At 46.0% G+C, this 21,122-nt stretch overlaps 1 protein-coding gene across 2 annotated transcripts in view; it reads right to left on the minus strand.

The window, feature by feature from the left end:
* LOC139537179 (roundabout homolog 1-like) overlaps nucleotides 1-21,122 on the minus strand; it is a 228,864-nt gene that overhangs the window by 50,617 nt on the left and 157,125 nt on the right. For both annotated transcript variants that reach the window (XM_071338197.1, XM_071338198.1), the window contains 2 exons: nucleotides 6,916-7,073; nucleotides 1,712-1,832 (listed from right to left, as the gene is read on the minus strand). In XM_071338197.1, the coding sequence (XP_071194298.1) occupies nucleotides 1,712-1,832; nucleotides 6,916-7,073 (279 nt within the window). The remainder of the gene's footprint in view (nucleotides 1-1,711; nucleotides 1,833-6,915; nucleotides 7,074-21,122) is intronic.

Here is a 21,122-nt window from a genome sequence, read left to right on the forward strand (position 1 = left end):
ATGTAAACTTCTGACCCACTGGGAATTTGATGAAAGAAATAAAAGCTGAAATAAATCATTCTCTCTACTATTATTCTGATATTTCACATTCTTAAAATAAAGTGGTGATCCTATCTGACCTAAGACAGGGAATTTTTACTAGGATTAAATGTCAGGAATTGTGAAAAACTGAGTTTAAATGTATTTGGCTAAGGTGTATGTAAACTTCTGACTTCAGCTGTAGATTTTCCCCCAAACAAAGGCTTAAAAATAGTAGCTTTGGCAAGGGAAATGGATTTCAGTAAAGAGACAGATCAATTATTTTTAATAAGAATGGCCACTCCACCACCTCTAACCTGTCTATCAGCTCTGAACACATTATGACCCTCAATATTAATATCAGAGTCCAGAATGTCCCCAGAGATCCACGTTTCAGTCAAAACCAGAATGTCCGGATTCGTCTGCATAGCCCAGATCTTGATGTAACCCAGTTTAGGAAGTAAGCTCCTAATGTTCAGATGCATCAACCAAAGTCTGGGTTTGGCCGGTGTAGGTCGTCATTGTAAATAAGAATTTGTTCTTAACTGACGGGCCTAGTTAAATAAAAAAAATGGGAAAAAAGTAGTCCTATTCGATTTTTAAAGTCACATGGAGTCTCCAACTCAAACAAACTACATTGAATAGGCGGTTACAGGGCTTGTCTGAATGTTGATGTTGATGGTTGATATTGATATAGATGGTATGGCTATAGGATTTCATAGACCTGGCCTATTTGGTCTATCTCTATTAGTAATAGAGGAAAGAGTAGACATTGGAATTACTTTTCCAAAGTTGGCACCATAGGCCCTAAGGCCGCTGCCAATGTCAATATGAGGATCTCTCAGAGCAACCAATGATGGAATGTTATAAACTGACTTACATGGGCTTTAGTTGCTATCATGTATTAGCCCAAGCCCTCTGCGTGATTTGAAAACCGAGTGGGTATTCAATTTAAAACTAATAGCACTGGGTGAGCAGACCGCAGTGGGCTTCTCTATTGACAACAGCAGATCTAAGAGCGGAGTTCAAACGAATAGGTGCAATATTACAACTGATAACTCCCGTGGCAGTATAGACAACAGTACGATGAAAGCTCCCGTGGCAGTATAGACAACAGTACGGTGACAACACCCCTGGCAGTATAGACAACAGTACGATGAAAACTCCCTTGGCAGTATAGACAACAGTACGATGATAACACCCCTGGCAGTATAGACAACAGTACGATAATAACGCTTAGAAAGGATGTGAGGTATTACCTGAGCGGTGCTTGGACTGTCTCTGAGTCAATATCTTAACTGGGCAACAAGAGGAACGGATGAGAGTGGGATGTAGTAGTGGGGGTACAACCTCTCCAGGACAGCAAAGGGGTGGCAGGGGTCAAGGTGGGGCGACAGGGTAATCCTGAGTTTGGGGCTCAAGTGAAATGCCTGCACAGCTGTGGGACTGGGTGCCATTGTTACGTAACCTCTTTTATTAATGGATTATGTGCTAGGGAGAAAAGCCTTTACCTAGGGGGACAGGCAGCCTCAGACTCTTTGACCTTCCCCGTCACAACTGAGACTGACTAGGTGACTGAATGGGACTGAGAGGCGAGATAGAGGGACAGACAGACAGACAGACAGACAGACAGACAGACAGACAGACAGACAGACAGACAGACAGACAGACAGACAGACAGACAGGATCTTACCTAGTACAGTCAGTTCGGCAATCTCGCTCTCCCTCTCTCCCACCATGTTGGTCCCCACACAGATATATTTCCCTGCGTCACTCTTCCTGGCGTTGGTGATCATCAGCTTCCCACCGCGGATCTGACAGATGGAGGGAAGAAAAGTAGAAGTTGTAAGGTCATTTGTAATTGAATATAGCATGTTACGCTTGCAAATACTTGTAATTCCCTAAATACTATTTGATGCAACAATTTGTGGGCTTACACGATTCTAGAGCGTCCTACAATATAGAGGATGAAATGATGACTTGCCACCTGTCAAGCACAGACAGAGGTTTGTCTGGTAGGTTTAAGAAGCAGCAGCTTTTAGGGGTAAATAGTGTGTGCATTCTCAGCTAGCCCGGCTAGCTGGCTGCGTGGCAGGGAGGGCAGTGCCTGACAAGTTTATTCCGCTGACAGTTGGAAGCAGAGAGTCCACAACCCTTCAGGTCTCAGAGAACCACTGCTACAGCACCAGCCCAGAAATACTGCACTGTGCCACGTAACAGGATCGTTGTAATGGGAAATAACTCTGGACGGTTAGGTTGGAGAATTATGTTATTTTCAAAGCAGCACTTATAATTGTGGAATCAGGTTTTCAAAGAACATAACCAAATCATGCATATGAAACAGACAACTATTAAAATGTATTGAAATAGGGATTGCTAATAAAATGTAACAAAAAAAATGTAACAAAATCAAATGCTATTGGTTGTGTTCACATAGCTGCAGGTGCAGCAAAATGTTTAATGACAATAGAGGAGAGAGAGAGGTTTGGTGGGGTGCAGGAACCCCATTTTCCAGTCATATGGTGCAGTGTAGAGGGACGTTGGTTAGTGAGTGGTGGGGAATCACAAGGCAGCAGAGCGTGTCACAGAGGAAGGGGGTAGAGGAGTCGTAGCAGGGCCAGGTCTGTGGGCCAGCAGGTTCCAATCTTAATGTGTGTAAACCAAGCTGGGATGACCAGCCAAGCAGTCACAACTAATCCACTCACAGCCTGATGTAAAGCAGCCTCGCCCCTATCTCTGTCCCCATACACCACCTCTAAACCTCCTCATGCTCCTCACCCTCACCCCCTCCTCTTCCCCGTGAACCTCACAACACCTGAAACATGCTGAGAGGAGGCTGACCTTCCCTCTCCACACTGACACATTCTACCAGGCCATAAAAGTCCTCATGTGTTACACAGGGACCAGGGGTGAGGATGGGAGAGGAGGGGAGAGCAGGGGAGAGGAGGGGGAGAGCAGGGGAAGGAGAGGAAAGGGGGGGATGAGAGGGAGAACAGGGGCAGAGCAGGGGGGAGGGCAGTGGGCAGGTTTCAAAGCCCAGTGGTCCCAGAGGTCCCTGGGCCAGGACCTGTTCCATGTTCCAACCCCTGTAGTGCTGGACACTTTTGAAGTGTCATCACATTACCCTGCATTTGATGGGGGCAAAGGCGACGAGGAGTGTGATATCTTTAGTGAGTGTGTGTGTGTCTTTGTCGGTGTGCATTCTGTCTGTGTGTAGCAAGACCCGGAGTGGTTGGTACAGTATAGAGTAGTGGGGGACGAGGTGAGGGTGGGGCAATGAGAGGCACATCTGGAGCTGCAGTACTAGTCCAGAGGAGAGGCCTGAGAACAAAGAGACACAGGTCCTTTGAAGAGCTTCTCCTCAGATGTCCTCCTGTCACATCCCTGCACCATCAGCCTGCACACACATTCCTCCATTCCTCTAGTCTCTCTCTCTCTCTCTCTCTCTCTCTCTCTCTCTCTCTCTCTCTCTCTCTCTCTCTCTCTCTCTCTCTCTCTCTCTCTCTCTCTCTCTCTCTCTCTCTCTCTCTCTCTCTCTCTCTCTCTCTCTCTCTCTCTCTCTCTCTCTCTCTCTCTCTCTCTCTCTCTCTCTCTCTCTCTCTCTCTCTCTCTCTCTCTCTCACGTCAGATGCATCCCTCCTGTCCTCCTCCTCTCTCTTCTCTCTCTCTCATACTTTCTTTCCTGCGTTCCCCTCTGTTTTCCCTTTCCATCATGCATCTGCTTCTCCATCTGTTCCCTCCATCACATAGCGGTGGTGGTGGTGTGTGTGACTGTGTTCATGTGTTCCATTGAGTTCCTCTGTTATGTGTGCTACACTACACTATATTCAGGTGCCTATCACTATACTCAGGTGCCTATCACTATACTTAGTTGCCTATCACTATACTTAGGTGTATATCACTATACTTAGTTGCCTATCACTATACTCAGGTGTATATCACTATACTTAGGTGCATATCACTATACTTAGGTGCCTATCACTATACTTAGGTGCCTATCACTATACTCAGGTGCCTATCACTATACTTAGGTGTATATCACTATACTTAGTTGCCTATCACTATACTCAGGTGTATATCACTATAGTTAGGTGCCTATCACTATACTCAGGTGCCTATCACTATACTCAGGTGCATATCACTATACTTAGTTGCCTATCACTATACTTATGTGTATATCAATATACTTAGTTGCCTATCACTATACTCAGGTGTATATCACTATACTTAGGTGCCTATCACTATACGTAGGTGCCTATCACTATACGTAGGTGCATATCACTATACGTAGGTGCATATCACTATACGTAGGTGCATATCACTATACGTAGGTGCCTATCACTATACGTAGGTGCATATCACTATACGTAAGTGCATATCACTATACGTAAGTGCCTATCACTATACGTAAGTGCCTATCACTATACGTAGGTGCATATCACTATACGTAAGTGCCTATCACTATACGTAAGTGCCTATCACTATACGTAAGTGCCTATCACTATACGTAGGTGCCTATCACTATGCGTAGGTGCATATCACTATACGTAAGTGCCTATCACTATACTTAGGTGCCTATCACTATACGTAGGTGCATATCACTATACGTAAGTGCATATCACTATACTTAGGTGCCTATCACTATACGTAGGTGCATATCACTATACGTAAGTGCTTATCACTATACGTAAGTGCCTATCACTATACTTAGGTGCCTATCATTATACGTAGGTGCATATCACTATACGTAAGTGCATATCACTATACGTAAGTGCCTATCACTATACGTAAGTGCCTATCACTATACGTAAGTGCCTATCACTATACTTAGGTGCATATCACTATACGTAAGTGCCTATCACTATACGTAAGTGCCTATCACTATACGTAAGTGCCTATCACTATACGTAGGTGCCTATCACTATACGTAAGTGCCTATCACTATACTTAGGTGCCTATCACTATACGTAGGTGCATATCACTATACGTAGGTGCATATCACTATACGTAAGTGCCTATCACTATGCGTAGGTGCCTATCATTATACGTAAGTGCCTATCACTATACTTAGGAGCCTATCACTATACGTAGGTGCATATCACTATACGTAGGTGCATATCACTATACTTAGGTTCCTATCACTATACTCAGGTGTATATCACTATACGTAGGTGCATATCACTATACGTAGGTGCATATCACTATACTTAGGTTCCTATCACTATACGTAGGTGCATATCACTATACGTAGGTGCATATCACTATACGTAGGTGCATATCACTATATGTGGGTGCCTATCAATACTTAGGTGCCGATACGATATGTAGTGCGATTCTAACGATTGTCATGATTGTATATGTATTGCGATTCGATACTGCGATTCAATGTTCCAAACATATTGCTCACTATGTCTGCTGCAGAGTGAGAGAGAGAGAGACCGCTGACAAAAATATGTTTGATCAGTCATGGAAATAAAAGTGCTGAAAGCATACTGGCAAGCCATTAAAAACAAGATGGAGAACAAGCAAAATAAAGGAACAACCAACTAGCGCATAAATAATGTTGAGATATTGAACAATTAATATACGATATATATCGTTAGAAATAATATCCCGATATGTAACTGTATAAAATGTTTCCCATCACTAACTACACTGCCCCTTCAGAGTTAATCACAGTCCTGAGGACGGAGAGCTGCCACCCACATCACCCCCAACCTGACCCCACTACAATCAATATAGGGTGGTAGTGTGATATTATGCTACAATATACAGTACTGTAGAACTGAACAGAAACTACACACCCTCCCTGCCTGCTGTTGATGCATCGCTCTACACCACTGGCAAGCCCAGTGCCCTTCCCTCCCCCTTCAATTTAAAACAACCGCTGGGCCACACAACGCGTTCATTCCCACAGCACCAAATCCTACAGCAGACCCCCGGGACTCGACGTGGTTAAAGAAACAACAACACTTTTTGGAGTGGATGTTGTGTTAGAAACAAACCATAAACACAAGCGCTGGGTTGTTTACAGGGCCTGTGGACTCATTAGGAAACAGTCTTATCTGCAGGCCCATTAGTCCAGTGAGCTGAGCCATAGCTCTGAGGCAGAAACCAAGCTGGCCGTCTGTATACACTCTGAGCCAGTACACCAGTGACAACCACAGACTGTGGTCAACATAGCTACCGTGACTTCACTGCAAGACCTTATTTGACTTGGTATTTTATTACATTATAGTGAAGTTGGTTCCTTATGGAAATGACATGCAGCAGTAAAGAGAATGAGGAAGGCAAGCAGGCAGATGGGTGTAAATGAGGAGACAACAGGGAAGTACAAAGCCAACGCAGCCTTTGTATTTCCTTCAGAAGGCCCTCCTCCTCTCCTCCACCTCCCTCTCTCCGCCACCTCCTTCTCTCCTCCACCTCCCTCTCATCAGCGCGGAGGAGAGCTGCTCTGTCCATCACAGCCCCTCAGAGAGAAACTACCTGTCACTCCGGAGGAAGATGAGCCTTGGATCCCAACTCACAAGTCCCCTAGAGCGTATACAGACACACAAACAAGCAAACATGCGCGTGTGCGCACACACACATACACCCACACCCACCCCTGATTTCTTTGCATGCTTCCACAGATAGCCTTTGTTCCAAATAGACATTGATTAGCCACATCACAGTACAATATGATTACATTATGTTAGTCAAATAGATTATGCATTTGTTTCTCTTCATTATGACACGTCTGCCAACAGAGACACTTTGATCTTCCTGGAGCTGCGCCAGCAAGCAGTGGGGTGTGTGTGCGTGTGTGTGTTGACGTGCAGGTGTGATGCGCAGGCCTATTGCAGTGCTTGCTCTGTACAGAGAGTGTTCTAAGGAGGCTAACAAAGCTTGTCTTACCGTGATGCGCTCATCCCGGTCATTGATGTTGGTACCATCTTTCCTCCATGAGATGGTGGGCTCAGGATGCCCGCGGGGCGGTTGGCACTCCAGCACGGCAGGCTCACCCGCTGCCACAATCACATCCGCTGGGTTCTGTCTGAAGTCATCACGGAGAACTGTGGAATAGGAGAGGGAAGGGGTTAACGGCCCGTTAGCACTGCAGGTCGAAATGAAACAGGAAAAAAATGCACCAGTGGAACGTTTAGGGTATACCTGTGCAATATTCAAGACTCTTATGACCAGACTCTAGAAGTGCAAGGACTAACGTCTGAGCAGAGGCAGTCGATGACAGATCACTTGTCTTGAGGTAGCTGGACATTGTATCTTGCAATAGTGGTCTCCGGGGTGGTGTGCCAAATCCCTGATGTTCTATAGTAATACAGGCCTACCACCCGCTCCGTCTGATTAGACTAACTCTCTACCAGCTGCGGCTCAACTGTCACTCTCCACTCCAGCCCTGAGGGAACGTACAAACACACAGGCAAACCACTTGCATTTGCATCACAATCCCATTTACGACTCCCAGGAACTTTGTTTGACGTGTGAGTTATCCATTGACCAAAATAAAACCTTGCCAGTTAATGTTTCCCTACCTTGTTTGCCCCATCAAACACTTCAAGAGAGATAGGAGGATATTTCGCAAGAGCCATTAACAAGCTAGCTAGGTGGCAAACACACGCTCAACATCTTTCAAGGTTTAACGGCCATTAGCAATGACTCGATGCATCATACTCAATAACAACCTGACACAATCACAGTGTATTGCTAGTTAGTGAGTACAGCCTGTGGAGGGGAGTGCTGACGCAATGATGCGCTTGTGCGAGGCTCTATATGGACTATAAAGACATTGAGTTTGTCAGGGAGCGACGACAGCCCGTCTACTCCTGATGACATTTAGAAACTGAGAATGTATTGTTCTACAGACACTGGCCCAGTTAACAAAGGCCTAGAGAAGAGAACAGAAGAGAACAGAAGACAAGAGCAGAGAAGAAAAGACAAGAGAAGACAGGAGAAGAGAGACTCCACAGCATTTCAGTCTAGGCCATTACAGTCCCCCAGCCAGCCCAGTGATTGTCTCTCCAGCCCGTTCCGGATGAATGAGTGAGTTAGTGACTACACCCTGAGGGACATCATGCTCTCATAAATTGGAGAAATTCCTCATCCCTTCTCCGCAGCGCTTTTCATTATATTCCCAACACAGTTACTGAAGCCCCCCTCCTTTCTCCCCTCCTCCCTAGCCCCCTGCAGCCAGCATGTAATCTCCTCTGTCTCCCCCAAACTGGATTACATGACATTACATTTCACTGTATAGATAACATTACATTACATTGTCCGACACTTCAATACCAGGCACTATATTCTATATACACTGCAAGACATTACGTTACATTGTACGGGATTGTAAGACATTCCTCTGTGTCTAGGTTGAATTCGTGTACGCACTCAAAAGTGAATAAGGCCTTTCAGCCAATCCATGAATCCTATATGGACTCATTCCAAAAAGCTTCCTAGAAACTTCCAGAATGTTTTAATGAGTATGTTCATATTTAAACTATAATTTCCCAGTACTCCTTTCCAGAGAAACAATATGTTTTGAATACTTTGTTTCAGTCGGTGGTTATCAAGGGAAGCTGATGTTGTAAACAATGTAAGCCCATCTATGCAAAGCACCAGTGTTGTATCACCTGTATGCAAATGAGCGTAATCACAGAAGTGCCTGACATTTGGGTAGGAATATCATTTGCATTGTTGCTTACAACGCTACGACCTTATTATCGGGACAGAAAAAGTATGTAGGTGTGTCAAAACGGTGTGTACTATATTGTTAGTGGCCACGGGAGTCTGAAGACAAATACATGTGTGACACCATAATTATGCTAGTTCGAGTCCCACTGAGCAGCAGTGTGTTTACCTGAGAACACGGAATGGAATGCTGTTTACCATTTATACTGGAATGTTTTGCTATTCAAGTCTTGTAGGTCAAATTCTTCAGTATTTAGCCTGTGTGTGTAGTCTCTTTTCTCTTTCAATGCCCAGTTTAGCGTAGCTCTGAAGATCTGAGACCAACACAGACCACCCCTCTATCCCTACCTTGTCCACAAGCACCTCATACATACCTAGAAACCACAAGTTTAACTCCATCAACCTCTCTCTATCCATAAGCCTTGAACATTACTTTCTCTCTCTCTCCCTGATCTCCTTCCCTGTATGTTGGTCTGAGTGTGTAGCAAATCTCAGCCTTCTGCTCCACTGTGCTGTGCTGTGTTGTATTGTGCTGTGAAGTGTAGGCCAGGCCAGGGAAGACCAGGGGAGGCCAGGGGAGCGGTAATCATGTTAGGGAGTAGGAGACTGTGGAACTCTGACACGTACAGCCCAGAGTCCAGATAGAGAATACTCTTCCCATGGACTCACACTTAACAGCCAAAACGCTGGGGGACATAGTGGTGGTTTGTTACCAGCAACTTTCTGGATTGAGGAACATCGTACCGAACCTCCCCTCTGCACCCCTAACCTTCAACTCCCAGTTCCGTTCCATCCGCTACAGAGTTTGCTGTGAGTGCTTTTCAAATGACAGCCTCAGGGCAAGTTAGGCCCATTTGCTATGCCTCCCCTATGCAGTGCATTCATATACAGTATGTTAACTTGAATGAGGTATAGTGAATGAGGGATAGTGAATGAGGGATATTAGGAACAGCTGCTGAGACGTCAAATTAGCAAGCAGGGCTGTCTGTCCTGTCGGCCCATTCGGTCTGTCCTAATGGCTGTGACAGTAATGAAGACGGGGAGCTGCTATACCACACAGCAGCACAAACCAGTCCAGACAGGAGAGCCTGAGCACAGAGAGCACTGAGCTCTGCCGGGAGGAAATGGAAAACTACCACCGCAATTCCTCAACATGTACTATGCAGGATAACAGAGCTAGCTGACAGAGCCACAGGCTGAACTGGAGACAAAGAAAACTCACATCTTCCTCAAAATGGCAGGCGCAATAATCTGTTTTTTGGTCAGGGGCTTGACCACAGACAATCCTTTCCTGTCTCCCCTGGCTGCCAGCTCCCAGCAGCATCACAAGGAGCACATATGTGATTAGTGGGACAGGACTCCAGATCCCACAAACATGCTCCGAAAATGTAATTTTCACTCAGTGAATAAGTACACTAGTGTAATCTCATGTCTTTACATGCTAGCAGGGCCCCTACTGAAATTGGAAATGGGAGAAGATGAGATGCAGAGAAAGTAGCTGTGAGAAGAGAGTCACGGAGAGAGAGAGAGAGAGACCAAGAGAAAGGGAGAGAAAATGAGGGTGGACAAATCAAAGAGAGAGAATGAGACAGAGAACGAGAGAACTAGAGAGAGAGACCAAGAGAGAGGAAGAGATTTGGATCTCTCTTTACGTATCGCTGAGCAAACTCCTTCTCCTGATGAAGCGGCTAAATTGTGCTAATTTGGCGGTGGGCTGCGCATAAGCTCTGCCAAACATTACCCATCATAAATAACACAGGATTAAAGCCTGAACAGGCCAGGCCAGGGGAGCCCAGCCAACAGAACAGGGAGAGAGAAAGCAAAGCAGAGCCTAGCAGAAAGCAGACGGGAAACAATGAGAAAATACAACATGGGTAATCACTCCCAGATGGCCCCAGCTCTCTCCTCTCAGGCAGGCTGCCCTGCTGGATTTGCACGTTCCGCAGGACGAGAGGGCGAGAGGCCTGATGAGCAGCGTGGACATGGGAGAACAAATTGGGATGACCCTCTAGTTGGAGGCATTTTGGCCAAACTCTTTTGGTCTCCCGTCTGCTCACCCTGGCCCCTCTGATCTGATCCAGAGAGCAGGGAGAACACTGGCTGACTACAGGCAGTCTACAGGCCTGCAGCTGACTGACTGGCTTGTTCGCTGACTGGGGCCTGATGGGAAACAGCTGTTCCCATGTCACATGATAAAAGGCATTCCTTGTGGGACACAAAAACATGGCTGCAGTTACTCTAGACAGGAACAGAAACGTAGCCATGAGAACTCTTGTGCAAAGAGTCTTCTAGCTTCAGTGTCGTAAAAACATGCAATGTTAGCACACAAACAACCTGGCAAGAACCAATGTTTTAAGCGTTGTTGTTAAGTTGCTAAGAACATTACGTGCTTTTACACGGGATAATTCACACATGCATTTGTGCCAACGCACACATGGGACACACACACACACACACACACAAAACAGGCAGGCACAAAAACAGAATCTGCTAAACTAGTTTCCTCTCTCTTTTTCTCACTCTTCTCCACTGCCTCCATCTCCCTTACATTACATTGTCTCCCAATCCATCAGCCCCATGTAATTCCTCTTCTGCAGTCTTTTTGTAAAGTAATCCTGACAGTCTCCTTCCTTGAACCAGTGTAACTGACACCAGTGTATACTCCCAAATCCCCCAAACCAGCGAGCTTCAAACTACAAGGTTATAGTCTGGCATAGAGAGGGAGGGGGAGGCAGAAATAGAGGTGGAGAGAGATAAAGAGAAAGGAAAGAGGTGGAGAGAGAGAGAAATAGATAGAGGGAAGGAGGTGGAGAGAGAGAGAACGAGAGAGAGAGATGGAGGTGGAGAGAGAGAAAAACAGAGAGAAAGACAGACAGAGGTGGAGAGAGAGCAGAGGGAGAGCTCAGTGACTGTGCATCAGTGGGGCTCTGCGAGGAGGGCTCACACATATTGACGCTATCCCAGCTAGCCTACAGGCCTGTCCACTGAGCTGAGACCTACACCTCTCCCTCTCCCCATCTGTCCCTCCCTCCAGTACAGAATCCCACAGCCCACTTCAAAGGTGGAGACCCCTGGACACGGTGTCTTAACCCTGGATTTGATTCTGTCTGACTGCTGGGCCCGATGGAGCCTCTCTCCTCTCCACTCGCAGCCTGAGGATAGAGCAGGAGCATACATACATACTGCAGCAGGAGAGCAGTACAGACAGAGCAGTACAGACAGATAGACAGTCAGACAGGGCACACTACAGCCCTGCAGACAGGGGCACGCACCACACAGCATAGCCTCTCACCCGACCAGGGTAACCTACCTACTAACCACAGTCCAGCCTAATCCTGCCTCTTCCCTCCATTTTGTCTTCTCCACCGTGTTCCTGTTAAAGCCGACCTCCTGTTAAACTGGTTGCACCATTTTGTTACAGCTATTTGGTCATGTCTTCGTAGATATGGTTAGAAAGACTTGACACCACCTCCTGTCATCCTTGTTGCCATTAGGCTATCGCTCCAAGTTGTACTACTTTGCAGTCATTAAGTTGCAGTATTACAGTAAATTGTATGTTAAAAGACCATAGCTACCAACAGTAGGTTTGGTGAGCAGAGTAGAGCTGGGGTTCACACACAGAGCGAGTTGAGCGCCTGTCAGTACCTCAGACAGCCGTGTCATACAGTGCAATGGGCAGCCTGCCACACTGAGACTCCTTTAGAAATGAGCACACACTGGGCATGGAGTCCTACACACACACACATTGTAAATACTTGATTTGAATCCACAAATCACGTTACATCATAAAGGATTGAAACATTTCAAAGGCCATTGATGCAAGGACACTTAGGTAAACAAAAAACACCTTCTCCTCCACACAGCTAGGCTGCCCATAATGGCTGAAACAGAGCAGTACCTTCTCCTCCACACAGCTAGGCTGCCCATAATGGCTGAAACAGAGCAGTACCTTCTCCTCCACACAGCTAGGCTGCCCATAATGGCTGAAACAGAGCAGTACCTTCTCCTCCACACAGCTAGGCTGCCCATAATGGCTGAAACAGAGCAGTACCTTCTCCTCCACACAGCTAGGCTGCCCATAATGGCTGAAACAGAGCAGTACCTTCTCCTCCACACAGCTAGGCTGCCCATAATGGCTGAAACAGAGCAGTACCTTCTCCTCCACACAGCTAGGCTGCTCATAACAGCTGAAACAGAGCAGTACCTTCTCCTCCACACAGCTAGGCTGCCCATAATGACTGAAACAGAGCAGTACCTAGACACTTGTTTTGCTCCTCTTAGGCAGGCCTGCAATCTGAAGGTCTATGTAAGTCTACGTACGTGGCAGAGACGGCCAAATATCAACGCCACCAACCTGCATCTGCACTTCAGGCTGTCCAAGTGTGATATGAGGGGCTGCTATTTAAGGAGCTTGTCCGATAAGGCCTGCTCCATGTAACAATGGAATGAGCAGCTCACCTCCAGAATCAGCCCCTCCCTTTGGTCTCCCACAACAACAATATCTGGCTTATTCGTCAGACAAGAAAACACATGATCATCAACATCAAACCAGGCTCCTCTGACAACAGAATGTTTATGTACAGTGGGGAGAACAAGTATTTGATACACTGCTGATTTTACAGGTTTTCCTACTTTTACAAAGCATGTAGAGGTCTGTAATTTGTATCATAGGTACACTTCAACTGTGAGAGACGGAATCTAAAACAAAAATCCAGAAAATCACATTGTATGATTTTTAAGTAATTAATTTACATTTTATTGCATGACATAAGTATTTGATACATCAACGACAACACAGGGGTCTGCCACAACTGCATCAGAGGCAGTCACTGGCTCAGTTTGTGTCAGTCCGTGTCCACCTGCGCTCCACTCCAGTCCGGTTGCACAGGTCATTGAGGTCTGGCCAGTCAGACCAGATTCCAAAGCATGAGTGTCCAGTTTTCCAATGGCCTTCCTCCTGAAGCTCAGGAAGTTGTCCTCAATGTCCGTGGCCAATGGGACCTTCCTCCTGAAGCTCAGGAAGTTGTCCTCAGTGTCCCTGGCCAATGGGACCTTCTTCCTCCTTAAGATCAAAACGAGGGAGGCTCTGGCTAACTCCCTAACTGTCCCATAGTCACTGTTGAGCATGTTCAACATGTGAGTCAGTCTGGTAGCATTGCAAATCCACTCGACGTTCGGGACACCCAAACCCTCCTCCTTTCCGCTCAGGAAGACAACGTCAGGTGTGGCGTGTGTTGAAGCAGAGACACTTTCTCACCACTTGAACAGCTTTGTTATTCATTTCCCTCAGAATCTTCTGAGGGATATGAACATTGGCAAACAGATGTTGAATCTTTGCTGGGCCTCCTCTCTCACAGCCTCTTGCTTCACACACACCCACACATGCACACACACACACACACACACACACACACACACACACACACACACACACACACACACACACACACACACACCTGCTGGTCATGCAACATTTGGCAGAAACCTCAAAGAATGTTAGGGGGGAAACATTTGGCCCATCAAGCAGGGGTGTGAAATTGGGATCGTTAACTTTTAGAAAAAATCCCTAACCGAAAACCTAAATTTAAATCACAGTGCAGTCAGTTATCACACAACTTCCACTAACAGGTCCCAATCATCATCATAAAGTAATACCTAAGGGAGAAATACTGTAACGTCAGTAGGAGGAAATATCTTTCAAACAATTTGCCACGGATATAAAGTTCTCCGCACGTCCTCGTCGTTAACAGTTGGAAAAATGGCGTGAGACAGGGAAGCGACAGCAGCAAAGTCCTGTATGGTAATACTTTGAGAAGTTAAATGAGAAGGTGGAGAACAGCAAACTTTGCGAGGTGGAATTGAGCTACAGTGGCAGTACAGGTGCAATGCTTAACCGTCTGAAAGGGAGTCACCGTGAGAGCCAACCGGTTGCTGGCAGCAGAACACCAAACACAGATATTAGACAGGCTCTTCACACCAAAGAAATGCCATAAGGGACAGAGTGAGAAAATCATAGCGATGATTACTGAAATTATTGCAGTTTATATGCACCCATTGTCAATGGTAGAGAACATCTGCTTCAATGCCCTGAATGCATATGTAGAATTAGACTACAAGATGTCATGTCGAAAAACCGTGACATCCCGGATGGAGAAATTGTACAGTGATTTTTCTGCAAGTACAAAGCGCGAGCTCAAACACTATACGTGGCGTTAACAACAGATTGTTGGACGTCTATGAACACACTGTTATGCATCACTGCAGCGAGCCATCACATTGATGAGAAGTGGGACATGAGGTCCCATGTACCTCATGGGAGTACACTGAGAACATGGAGGACGGGCACACAGTTTAAACGTAAAGAACATTTTGACATTTGTCATATCCCTACACAAACTATCCTCTTCCGGTCTGTGGAGATAAGACATACTGGCCACTGCATCCCAGTCCTTGTCTAAATATATGGAGTTGATTTTGCAGTGCAGTAAAACATTAACATTGATCTAGTATACCCTGTTGCATATCTAAGTCATGCAAGGTGACTTCACCAGGACTATATGAGATGATAACTTCCAGGAGGAATATGCTCTATTCTCAACTAGCTGTGTTATAATAACCTCAATATACCACCCTATACGTCATAATCACTGACATTTCAACAACAGGTTACGGAGCCTGTCTTCCTTGTGTCATTAGTGTACTGTGTTCCAGTACCGGTGCGTCGCAGTGTCCCACTAGCAGATGGCCTCCCTGCATGGCTGTGTGTGCACCAGTTGGTGCTGGTGTGGTGCCACCGGTCGTTCTGCCAATTAACGCTAGGAGGGAGAGGGCCCACGGCTCTTCTCAGCCTTACTGAACTACAGCCCAAAGCAATCAGTGGCCAATCTACAGTACTGCTTTAAAACTAGCTGTACAACTCCACATTAACATCCTCACCCATACGCACGCACCCACAGAAAGACACACACACACACACACATACACACACACACAGACAGAAGACCCATTGATCTGCCTGTGTTTATTTTTCCCTGCAAAACTGTTCTCATCAGGTCTTGAGGACTGGAGGACTAGGGAGTTGGTGGTCTGCACTGCCCGGCCAGTGGGTAGACTTTTTGACAGACTTGGCACCTCAGAGTTTAAATAAACACTCTTTTGATTGGAGGGCTATGGAGAGGCAGCCATGGCCAGCAGGAAAGCACTTTGGCCAAGAGAGGAATGTTATAACCCTGGGCCCCCAAAACTTCACTATTATACCCCGCATTCTCTCCGTATACTGTGCCACAACCTCCTCCGACATAAAAAAGTCCCCTAGCCTAAACTACAGGGGTACCGAGACATCAAACCCATGTCCTGTAGGGGTGTAGAGACCGCATTAGGTAGTGTATGACACGCCAAACAAACCCTCCCTTCACAGTCTCTCGCTCAGCACAGCTGGCTTGCTTCCCCCCTCGGAGAGCACTAAAGTCACCCTCCTACTACAAATATACGTGTAGTGTACATGAAGCTACATAAATCACAGCCTACACTTCACTTTACTGCTTTGCCAATTCATTTTATGACATAACACAGACGCGTTGGCAAGGCCGTGCCCCGGTGAAAGTCAAAGAGAGAGCTACAATGCGTTTAAACTAGAGCTACAAAAACTATTTTGTATGCTTAGAAATAACACAATATTTCACAAATTCTGTAAACGACACGACTCTAGTATTTTTGCATGTACATCATTGTGTATGATCTACAAGATGTATATTTAATATTCATCTAAACTGCAGATTTTCTATGTCAACTCGGTGCACGTTATTATTTTGTTTATTCAGCATAAGCAGAGGAATCGGCTTTGGTCAGCATGTGATTTCATAAATAGAGCATGAGCAGGGAAGCACGCTTCTCTAATGACGCTCCCTGGTGGCTTCTCTCCGGCTGTGGTTACCCAGCAGGATCACACCAGATAAACTTCAGTATTCAACGCTTGTCCAGGTCCCCAGGGCGGTCGAGAGATGCCTTCAGTATCGTCCACTAGGGGCAACGTGAGCACATACTGCCATCTAGAAAGATTGCTGCTTGCTAGGGCATTGTGAATGGAGATAGAGGAAGGGCTTAAACTGCACACTGTGGCTACAAGGATCACGGGTTCAATCCCTCTGCTAGGCACTTGTAAAAAAAAATCTATTTGAACCTTATTGCAAACCTTAATCCTTAACTAGTCAGAATGAATGGCTAAACTTAAAGGTGCTATACATAGGATCTTTAAAAAAAAATGTTGTATTGTAATTTCAGAAAATGTCCATAAAATATCTGATGCTAATAGTGGAATGATAGTGTTTCACAGTATTACTTACCTGCCAGTGTTGTGATTGGCTGTGACATTCGTCTTTGGATTTCTCCCGCTGGAGCTACAATTGTTGTCAAACTGGGAAAGCTGTTCTGACTTTGTGGATGTGTTATCTAGTGGAAATCACACTGTCATTTCATGGTTGCTAAATCAGGTGAATATCACAGCCAATGACAACACTGCCGGGTAAGTAATAGGTTGAAACACTATCATTCCACTATTAGGATCAGATATGTTATGGACATTTTCTGAAATTACAATCCAAAAATGCCCCCAAAAATCTTGTGTAGCACCTTTAACCGTCAAGTTTTTTCTGTGTTACCTACTTTCACTTCACCCATAGATGTTTAATCACCCCCCCCCCCCCCCCCCCCCAACCCCTTCATGGACAAACGTTGAATACTGAAGAGAGACCGTGAGATCTTGTTGGGTTACCAGGGGGGCTGTTCACTGCGGTGTGTCATGGCATATGTAATTCATCACCACACCACACCATGCCACAGAGGGAGGCAAGGGAGGGGAGTAGGGAGGAGAGAGGACGTGAGGAAAAAAGAGAGAGGGAGATGATGTGCCTTCACTGCAGACCCTGATATTATGGTTTCAGAGTATTCCATGATGGCACCCATTTTGCTGGCATAGCTAGAACACTGGCAGAGCACATATTTCACTAGCAGAGAACAAACAACAGTAAAAACTCTCAACTCAACTCTCTGATTACCGTATTGTTGGGTTTAGAGGTTGCAAGAAAGGCATTTCACTGTACTTGTGCACGTGACATTCAACGTTGAAACTGTGCTGGGGGTGCTCTCAGTGCTTCAAATCAATTCATTTCAGCTCAGACCTAACCCTGACTGTTTAGACTAAAACATCCCAGGGCTTGGAGTTCAAAAAGACCTGCATATATGGATAGCATAGCTCACCTTCGAATTCAGACATGTTCAAATCCCTAGGGAGATCAAATCCTCGCTTTCTCGCAATCTCAGTCCTGACCTCTCCCTCCCCCAGCCTCGATCCATCTCTTTCTCTACTCCATGCTCTCTCACTGGGCTCTGAGAAGAGAGAGCTTCAGGAAATGCAGCTGCTCCACACACACACACACACACACACACACACACACACACACACACACACACACACACACACACACACACACACACCACACACGCACACACACACTGGGGCAGACCAGAGGGCATCAAGACCATCTACCAGCATGTGAACTGGGGGTGAGTTAAATCCAATAAAACAGTGATACGGTAAGAGTATCAAATCAGCATAAATGGATGGGCTGAGAATCATAAATACCCCCACAGAGACTCCACATTACATACACCACAAATGCACAAACCCCACTTGTTTCTAGAGGCTACAGGAATTCCTATTCATCCCTCAGAGAGAGATCTGAATTACATGTTCATCTCAGCAGATAAACCCTTCCTCTCCCCCTAAAAGGCCGTCCCAGGCCAAACATGTCGCTCACACGTCTATAAATCTGGCTGATGTTTAGGAAAGCCGGTTAGCTCAGCGCCGGTGCACCCTCACCTGGCTAGCTCCTGGTTATACTGGCAGCATGAACCTGATCTCTCTCTCTCCCTTTCTCTTGCTTACCCTCTCTCTCTCTCTCTTGCTTACTCTCTCTCTCAGCAGTAGGCAACATTCTCAGCACAGAGAAAAGGGGAGCAGAGAACTGAGAGACAAGCTAAACCTAGGCCTGATGATCATAGGCTTCCTGGTGCTAAACACATCTGTAAATCCATTTGAGAATCAGCACAAAGGCTATATTGGGTTTAAGTCATCCACACTGCGACAGCAAAGGACAAGCACTCCTCCAGAGTGCCGCTAGACAGAGAAAGTGATGAGTGGATATATGTGGGGCTTAAACATGACCCATACATCTGAGACTGGATTCTTATGGATTTCTGCATTGCCATGACAGGGTGTGTGTGTGTGTGTGTGTGTGTGTGTGTGTGTGTGTGTGTGTGTGTGTGTGTGTGTGTGTGTGTGTGTGTGTGTGTGTGTGTGTTTATGTGTTGATGAGCCATGGTGAATCCCCTAGCTGGCTCGTCAGCCCCTGTATGTCTGGTCTTCATGACACCCTAATCCTGCTGATGTGATGTGTGGAGCGTCAGAGAGGGATTAGACACATTAAAGCTAGCTAAAAGGATTGTGTAACCCACAATTTCAACTCCTCCCCTCATCCCCTTTTACACCAGGGAAGACAGAGCACAACTCACACCCAACCAAGCAACGGAGAGAGAGAGGACCAGACAGGGAAAGATAGGGTAGATGGAAGCAGAGAGAGAGACAAGAGGAGTGGGATGCAAAGAGAGAGAGAGAGAGCAAGAGAGATAGAGATGGGTGAGAGCAAGAGAGAGAAGGCTAGAGAGAGGAGAGAGAGAAAACCGAGAGAGAGAGAGAGAGAGAGAGGGAGAAGGCTAGAGAGGAGAGAGAGAAAACAGAGGGAGAGAGAGACAGAGAGGGATGAGGAGGAGGAAAAGAGGATTAGGAGAGGGCGTTGGCAGCGTACAGTGGAAGAGGAGAATCTGGCATTACATCAGTGTTCTAAGTGAAGATCTGTGGAGTAACTGGATCCAGTCACAGCACAGGGAAGAGAGAGAGCAGAGAGAGAGAGAGAACAGAGAACAGAGATAAGACAGAGAGCACTCTGACAGAGAGAGCACAGAGAAAAAGACAGAGAGATAAAATAAAAACATGTTATTTATTTAACAAGGCAAGTCAGTTAAGAACAAATTCTTATTTACAATCACGGTCTACCACGGCCAAACATACACCGCCCTATGGGACTCCCAATCACGGCACGATGTGATACAGCCTGGATTCGAACCAGGGACTGTAGTGATGACTCTTGCACTGAGATGCATTTTCTTAAACCGCTGCGCTACTTGGGAGCCCAACAGACAGATTGTCTATAGTTTTAATAGAGGAAAAAATAAAAAGTTCTCAGGGCCAGACCCCTCTCTAGTAGCTCAATGCCCTCTCCATGCCCTTATCATGTACAGTAAGTCACATACAGCTCTGTCGGTCAACAAAGAATGCCACAAAGATGTGTTACTTGAGGAGTACAAATGACGGGTCTGCTTCAATATAGGGAGGCAGTTATGAAACATGTTTAAAATGCCTTTAGATTTAAGACCTATTGCTTCTGACAACATTTATGCGTGTACAGATTTGATCAGCCGTAAGGGAGGCAGGAAAGGAGGTATATAGGAGAACACACACACACTTTCCCTTTTGTTTTATGGGTTACTGTGCTACTGTTTTCAATGAAAACATTTCCACACATAACTTACAGTCGTTTCCTCTGGGAAGCGACGGCAGGCAGGAAGTGGAGGCACAGAGGCTGTCCCACGGGATCCACATATCACGTATCATCCACAGAGACCAGGGGGACCAATATTACGTTTTGTCATTCCCTGGAGATTCTATATCAATGTATAATTTGGCCAAACAAGGAAAATAGAACCTCATATAGCATAGTTTGACAGGCTGTAGGAGTGTGGCCATTCAGAACTCTAGCTCTGTAGAGGTAGGGCGACCATATTTGTTAGCCATGACTGTGGCATGGAGTTTTGAAGTTGAAATCGCTTTGCATGACAACAGAACAGACGATACGGGAAGCTTTGTGAATAAAGATACATTTTATTCAACAGAGAGCCAATCAGGCAGAGTCAAACAAGACAACTTTGTGGTGGCAGCCATAGGGGCAGCGTGCAGCTCCGGACACCGCTGTCTGTTGTTATGATTAGCTGTGTGTAAATAGATGGGCCTACAGCGTGCCCCTGGCTGAGGAGGACAGGACAAGGAGAGGAAACATACCTCAGGTTGTCTTTGAGCTACTGAGAAACATGGCAGGAAAATATAATAAGATGGCCACACAGACACAGCACCGCGAGGGCCCGCCAAACAATAACATCAATCAGACAAGGAAACACACACTCAGACGAACACACACACACACACCGGAAAAACTCACCGCTATCTATGTCAATACAGACAAGTTCTTGTTGCTATTGTACTCATTCTATACCCCCCTATTCCCTTTCAAACTACATCTTTCTTCTCTATT

This window comes from Salvelinus alpinus, chromosome 13 (genome assembly GCF_045679555.1).
Source record: "Salvelinus alpinus chromosome 13, SLU_Salpinus.1, whole genome shotgun sequence".
Taxonomy (NCBI): Eukaryota; Metazoa; Chordata; class Actinopteri; order Salmoniformes; family Salmonidae; genus Salvelinus; species Salvelinus alpinus.